Raw genomic sequence first — 8194 nt, 5'->3', positions numbered from 1 at the left:
TGAGATCAGACATCTCAGTGATGACCACAGTGTTCCGCATCAAGCCCCCCCCACCTCCCACACACACACACACAACCACAAGCACACACACCAAAACACTCCTCTGACCCAGTGGGCAATAATACCACTTCCAGCCCCACCCTCCCACCCCCTCCCCAAACCGGATGTAAGCACGCTCTGAAAACCTCCAAACAGGGATATGTGATTAACTACTGTGGGGTCTCACAGTGACTTCTCAGTTGGAACCTTGACACCCCAAAGGTGTCAGGAAAAGCATAATCAACAAATGGCATTTGCAGAAACAGAATATGATTTTTTCTTTCCCATTACAGCTTCTTGTCAAAACAAGCTAGCTTTAGACTTGAGGCATTAGACTCTGGTAACCGCTGTGCTTTAGCAACTCTCTGTCACATTTAATAGACCAAATGATTTTTTAAATCCCAAAGGCACTTTGTCACTCAATAGAAAACACACACACACACACACACACACACACACACACACACACACACACACACACACACACACACACACACACACACGTATGGCTTTATTATCCCTTTGCTCACATGGGGACATTTCAGCACATGTGCATATGTGCTTGCCAGCCCTGTCCTAATTGGTCTGTCTGGTGGTTTGTCACCTGCCCATGAACCAAACTGTGTGAATGAGAGAGAGAGAGAGAGAGAGAGAGAGAGAGAGAGAGAGAGAGAGAGGGAGATGGATAGGATGAGACAGAAATAGAGACGGAGACAGAGAGGGGGACAGAGACAGAGAGGTTAGGAGATGGAGATGGAGAGGGAGAGAGAACATAACTCTTTATAATTACTTTATATTTGACATGTAATACCTTTGTAAGTTATATTGTGACTCTCCAATGTAGTCAGTAGTTAGGTAAAGAGTCCTGTGGTGCAGTTCACTCACCATAGTGAGTGTAGTATTTTGTTACTTTTATGTAATTCGTAAACAACATGTACTAAAGGTAATTGAAATGGCCATTTTCTATGCCAATAGAGCTCTTTTGAATTGATTTTGGATGGTAGGTGGTGGGTCCGAGAGATGAGGGGATGAAGTGATGCCTCTGACAGACTGCGAGGCCTGGAGGTCTGAGCAACTGGCTCAACACCTGCAGCAGCCGCATGCTGGGTGGCACAGGCTCAGCTAAAGCTGTCCCATCCCAACGCCACAGCAGGCACAGATGCCAGCCAGTGCCTTGTATTTGTGTGTCCCCTGAAGCTGTCTGTCAGTGTGTGTTTGTTTGTGTGTGTGTGTGTGTGTGTGTGTGTGTGTGTGTGTGTGTGTGTGTGTGTGTGTGTGTGTGTGTGTGTGTGTGTGTGTGTGTGTGTGGTGGGGGGGGGGGGGTGTTGGGGTGTTAGCATGTGCGTAATGTGAACAAAGTGACATTAATGTTAATTCCATGTATTATATGTGTGTGTCTGTCTGTTGGGGGTAAAGGAGTTGACAGGTATGCTAATTCCATGTGTGTGTGTGTTTTGCTGTGTGAAGCATGACAGTGGTGACATTTTTACATGTGTGGATGTGACATTTCTCCAAACACGTTGATGCTATCTAAATGCGGCAATGATCCCACGGCAAGACTGCTTGTGGGTTTATCTTTTATGACAGGAACAAGTGGGGCAAAGCACTGGTCTTATATCCCTGAAATTAATAAAACGTTTGCAAGAAAATGTATATTGTTTAATTTATTAATTACTACATGTCAATGAATTAGCAATAGCAAATTTTCATGATGCTTTGGATTATTCTGAATTCACTTTCTGAATTGACCTTATAGATAAACATGCTCCCTTGAAAAGTACCAAAGAGAAGGCATTTTCGCTGGATCCTGCTGACAGCTGAGAAATGCGAGCAAAACAATGACCTGATGGCTGATCTATTGGCAACACTGGTCCGCAGCTAATTCATTATTACTCCATAAAGCAACATCTCACACTATGATTGTTAATACTCGCCAAGGTATTAAATCTCAATCTAAAGTTGATGTTTTGTAAATGCCTTTCTTGTTGGTACGTCGTTGCCAAAAGTTAAACAACCCAAATGTGCCACTGCGTGCTTGACTCTGAACTGCCATTCAAATGCCATATTAATCATATTATGAAGAAAAGGTACATCCGTTTGGGGATTCTTTTCCACACTGCTTCTGGTTATAAGAAAGAAGCGTGTGTCACCACTCATTTTACCAATATTAGATTATGTTGTGGTAGTAAATCAGGCATCATCCAAAACAAATCTTTTCCCTCTTAATTTAGTCTGTAATAGAGTACACTGGTTTGTCCTTGGCTGTCCATTCATAACTAATCATTATACAATCCTGTCCTTTACCATCGTAATAAGACAGTTGTCGTTGGCTGCAGTTGTAAATATTAATATTCTACCTGTAAATATTCAGCCACTTGTTAACTTGTCTTCTTGTTAAAGGATCAGTTGTACGTGCCCAAAATAAAACCTTTTGTATAATTGTGCTTGTATTATATTATCGTTGCTAAGGACCTCCTTGAAAATGGGACGATACACCTCAAGGGGTTATTCCTAACAAATTATTTCCAACCAAAGTGGAGCAACCATGGATTGTTGCAGATAAGGGAGAAATGAACTGTTGAACTGAAGTCATACAACACAAAGCACACTTGTTATAGGTCATATTAGTAAGTGTTGTGTGTATAATGCCGCTGTTGTGTTGGTTGGACGGACTTTGGATTCTGATCCTCTTAACCAGCCCACAAGAACCCCACGTCATGGGACCAAAAGATACTGAAAGAAAGTAGCCAGGCACGGTCACAAGCACACAGGCACACATGTCATGCATGAACATGCGCACACACACACATACACACACCAAGCACACACACACACACGCACACAAACACACACACACACACACACACGCACACAAACACACAGGCTAATGAACGATGAATGCAAAGTCGGGCAAAAGGTTGATCGTAAATCGGTGGTTCTGTGTGTTAAAGCTCAGCATACATTTCTTAGCTCGGGATCCCCTGGTGAGACTACCGCAGATGGACCGAGATCTGAGCGCTATGTGCTTGAGTTGCTACGGTGCCACAACCACCAAATCCCCTCAATTCAAAACACCCACGCGGATCAACAGATCCCCATTCCCCAACACCATCACCACCGTCACCACCACGGCTGACACCAGCTGCAGCACACGCCTGCTGCCCACACCCACGCCGACGTGGGGCTCCTCCGCCACCACCACCACCACCACCACCACCACCACCACCACCACCACCACCACCAGTTGAGCCCCCCAGATTCAGAGCTGAGAGGGGTGCCGCCTGGGAGCCATGGGGGATTGGCCCCGCGATGGGGAGTGTAAGCTGGGGCGTTAAGAGATGATCTGGGCCGTTATTGCTGAGGAAAACGCATGGCTACTGCCTGTAGGGCGGAATGTACACAACGTTAGGTTGTCCCGCGTCGGTCTGACCGGGTCGAGGCGGCTGATCAGGAGCTCCAGGTTTTATGAGCTCTGTGACCGGAGTCAGGAGGAGCATGAAAGGAGGAGGAGATGGAGAGAACAAGGGAGTGAGTGAGGTGGGAAACACACGGAGAAGACCTTGAAAATAACATTCTCACGCTATGTGGTACCGCAGTTAGCAGAGCAGAGCGCGAGTCGCCATGGTGCTGTTTACCGAGACGTTGGGGGGGGGGGTATCTATGCAATGTGTCTCTGTATATTTTTTACGTGTGTGTCTGTCTATTGTGGCATGCAGCACATTATCTAATATATGTACTGTGCATAGCTATAATTGTTATTAAGGCATTGATTTCGTGTTGGATTTTGTCAAACATCAGCGTAAACTGTCCCTAGTCAGCTCATTGAGGGGTGGAACAGGATAGCCAAGTAGGATACGGCCAAACCTCATCCCTTAATCATATTTTAACGAAATAAAACTGTCAAACGGGACCCTTTCAAAATCCCTGACATGGAGATGAACCAAGTGTGATCCCAACCGGGTCATTTTTGCATCCCATCACCGCGGGCCCCCTGGAGGCCATCAGAGGAACTATACGTTGGTGGCTACCAACAGGGCATCACAAACAGGGGGCTGTGGTTCATATAACTCTATTGGACGGAGCTAAGTGAAGATCAGGGGTGCACCCGAGGCTTCTGCATTGCCAATGGCTTCCATGTGCAGTCGGAGCTCATGCATGAAAAGGTTAATTGATTTAGCACACACCACTTTTGGTAACACATCACAACACGGATCACCGGTCATTTAGAACAACATGATCGGAGGCAATATGAATACTGGGCCAGGGTTCCTATCCAACCTCTTGAATGGGGGGGGGGGGGGGGGGGGGGAAGTAGAAAGGGTCTGTTTTGTATTTCAGTGTTTTTCAGAGTCTCCTGCAAGAGGTTGGTCTTGCTCTTTCTACATTCCTCAGCCAGCCCTGTCTTTCTGAACCGCTGTGGATCAGACATGGATTCGGTGGGGTGTCCCTGTATCTCTGATGTTTACAAGTGGACATGCGGGCACACACATACACACACACACACACACACGCATACACACACGCACACAACGCACAAACAAAAAATCTTCCCAGAAACATGAGAGAAGGGAGTTTTTAGAATCTCTGCACTAAAGCAAATAAGGGCATAAGAGACTAGACATTCACTCTGGGATCAATACATATGTTTGAAGAAAAAGCTTATTTTGAAGTAAGTGAATTCACACTTACGTGGCCCAGTGTTCTTCACCAAAACAGAAGGAAGGCGGACACACTCACACATGCGCATACACACACACACACACACACACACACACACACACACACACACACACACACACACACACACACACAAACACAAACACTTACAGACTCATGAACTGTTCCAGAGCAAACACAAAGAGGGCATCAATAATTGAAAGCCAAGGGTAATAGAAACAGGACATACGCATCAAGAGTCAAGAGCACCTAAAAAGGATGAATAAATCACCAGAGATTAAGTGAGCCGAAAGCAGACAGTGAAAATACCAGCAAATATTACAGGGTATATAAGGTGTTTATCAGAGTCCAAGGGAAGGCGAGGAGAACTAAAGGAGAGAGAACGAGAGAGAGAGAGAGAGAGAGAGAGAGAGAGAGAGAGAGAGAGAGAGGGAGAGAGGGAGAGAGAGAGAAAGAATGAGAAATAGAGAGAGACACACACACACACACAGACACAAAAATAAAGAGATAAAGAGAAAGGGAGAAAGATAGAAGGACAGAGAAGGCGAGATTGGTTGGAGAGAAAGAGGGAGTGGGAGAGACAGAGATAGAGAGAGAAAAAGAGAGTGAGGGAGAGATAGCGTGACAGGGGGGGTGGGAGAGAGAAAGAGAGAGAGAGAGAGAGAGAGAGAGAGAGAGAGCGAGAGAGAGAGAGAGAGAGAGAGAGAGAGAGAGAGAAAGAGAGAGAGAGAGAGAGAGAGAGAGAGAGAGAGAGAGAGAGAGAGAGAGAGAGAGAGAAGAGAGACATTTCCCCCCCCCCCACCTCACTCCACCACTGCTGTGCCGGCAGCCTGTGAGCTTGGACCGGCGGGAGACCGTGGTCCTGGTGGTTTCTCTGTATCTCTGACCAGTTGCGCTGAAGCAGAGATCTCGGCTGCTGCTGCTGCTGCGCTGCCAGAGGTGCCCACACTCACACCTCTCTAAAGGATAACAGCATCTTGTCTCACACTCTGCCGCGTCGCAGAATTCCTCCTTTCGTGAACCGAATGTCGGGAATAGATGCTCGCCTGCTGATGAGCACAGGCATGCCGGCCACCGAGGCGACCAACACGGTCGTCGGCACCGGACTGCTGGGCTCGACGCGCGCACAGTGGAACATAAGTTCGGTCAGTGCGCATCGGCTGATGCATCTTCCTCCTGTCTCCACGGCTGTAAGTAATATATCCACGTTCTTGTTAGACCGTGCTCAACTGTGATTCGGTTTGAACTCCAGCAGATAAAGTTCAACCAGCATGGTGCGTAATGCGCGACGCCGATAGATGTGGCGGAATGTAGAAGAGCCTCACAGAGGGGACGACTTTTTAAACTTTACATTACAGTCAGCAAAATTAGGTTTGGTTTCGGTGTGTGCGGTTCATAACTTAAAGGAATTAGAAGTGTCCTCCTCTCTATTTAAATGTTGAACACGATGTGTGGAACGAAGTCGTTCCTCTCGAGTCTCTATGCATGAATTAGGCTATAGTCCACCGGCTATAAGCTCGTGCGTATAGGAATCTGTCCTCCGCTCATTCAGCACTGTAAAGTAATGAGCGGAGGAGGGAAACCCCCCAGGTTGTCAGTGATGTAGGATGTAAGTGTCGTATATTCAGTGGCACCGACGCACGTGTCTTTGCAGGAGCCTGGATGTTTTTATTATCACTTTGGCAAGGACAGTGCGTCCTCCTCGCAGAGCATCCTTATTAGCATACCATACTCTCCGTGAAGCGTCTAAAACTAATTCCCGCGTATTCTATCTAGCGTCTCTTTCTAAAAAGGGTCGTAATAAGGCTGAGTGGTTCACTTAGGTCCGAGGCTGCCAACGCAATCCACAGGGACACTGATTCAGGTTGGGCATGGGTTGAACGGCTCCCTGAAGTGATCCTATGCAATCAATTGTTCCGTTATTTTGTCTGTTAGGGTTGTATGGATTTACGCTGTGAAAGATGAGTCTACATGTTTCCATATTGCAGCCATACAGCAAACGGACAAAACACTGATGACTACACAAAGGTCTGTCAAACGGAGGACCACCAGAGAATCATACTAACATCTGCCGTAGAGAAAGACGGAAAAAAGGAGAAAAAGGACTCAACATAAGCTTGACTCCCATACAACCAATCAGGGCTTCTGTCTCCTAATGCATTTTACATTTTTTTACAATTATGCCATGGGGAGAAATCACAAATTCAATAAGAGGACACACACATTTCTGCATGGCCAACAGCCTTTAAATCCATAAGGAACTCCAGGACTTATGCTCTGTACAGCCGACTCGCCTCATTTGATGGTCGCTTGTCGGTGTTAACCACACCAATTTGGGGTATTTCTGGCAGCGGGGGAGCCCATAAATGTCAGAGTCATCCAGGTTTCGGCTGTCGGCCCCGGACATGTCTACGAGTTATCGGAAAAACCCTATTTTTCATTGGATGTAATCTTGCTGGCCTTAGCGATAGCTGAACACTGAAATGACCGCTAAAGCATTGCCCGCAACTCTTTGAAAGGTTTAACTTCTCTCTCTAGAATAACATGACCTTGGGTGTCAACAAAAGGTGTTTTATCAGATGTCAAAGTGTTTCAGGCTTTATAACTACTTTAATACATGGCTCTACCTAAGCCTCAATGACAAATGGTGGACAGGTGATAAGAAGCCTTAGTGCCTATGGGCTACCTTTATCAGACTGATGAAATATCAGTGTGGTTCTCATTAAAAACACACACACACACAAACTGTTGGGTAGGTATTTCAATGGTCCACTTTTCACATTGCGCATCCATTTGTCCTATACAGACAAACAGACAATGTGTGTGTTTATCACGTCATCGCTGTTGCGATGATGTGTGCATCCTGTGCGATTTACTGATAGCAAACACAGCAAAACAAACATAAATAGGAAGCTTTGGCGAGGAACAACCTTTGTCCTTCGCGATTGAATGCATGTTTGTGTGTTTGTGTGTGTGTGTGTGTATGTGTTTGTGTGTTTGTGTGTGTGTTTATGTGTGTGTGTGTGTGTGTGTGTGTGTGTGTGTGTGTGTGTGTGTGTGTTTGTGAGATAGACAGAGTCTATCGGATGTAATACCGAGGGCAAAAGAGAAAGAGAGAGAGAGAGAGAGAGAGAGAGAGGCAATGAGAGAGAATAGTGATAGTAGTAATAGTGTATGTAGCTGTGTTTGTGTGTATATACGTGTGCTGTTTGCACATATTTCGATGATATGTGTATGTTCTGCTAGCTTGATGTTGAGCAGACACACTTTTCAGGTGCATAAGATCCTGTGACTTTTGGTTCACTCTGGCATGCTTCTTGAGATGTTGAAAGCGCCATTATAAGTCTGATTAATAGGTTGATTAATGGGCTGATAAATCATATGTCATGTGTGTGCTTGGCAGATTCAGGGGTGCAGGATTGTCAGCACACATGCAGCTCTGCAGCGCAACTGGTCTAAGTCCCAGTCAAAGGATCCT

At 46.0% G+C, this 8194-nt stretch overlaps 1 protein-coding gene across 1 annotated transcript in view; it reads left to right on the top strand.

The window, feature by feature from the left end:
- Nucleotides 1-5741: 5741 nt before the first annotated feature.
- The window catches only part of LOC307090233 (melanopsin-A-like), a gene marked incomplete at both ends in the record, with an annotated part of 14967 nt that continues 12514 nt past the window's right edge, over nt 5742-8194 (top strand). The window contains 2 exons of the mRNA XM_079756807.1: nt 5742-5906; nt 5969-5990. Coding sequence (XP_079612933.1) covers nt 5742-5906; nt 5969-5990 — 187 coding nt within the window. The remainder of the gene's footprint in view (nt 5907-5968; nt 5991-8194) is intronic.

Source organism: Pollachius pollachius, assembly GCF_949987615.1.
Source record: "Pollachius pollachius genome assembly, chromosome: 19".
Lineage (NCBI taxonomy): Eukaryota > Metazoa > Chordata > Actinopteri > Gadiformes > Gadidae > Pollachius > Pollachius pollachius.
The sequence above is the reverse complement of the archived record's forward strand: the minus strand, read 5'-3'. Positions and strand labels throughout refer to the sequence as shown.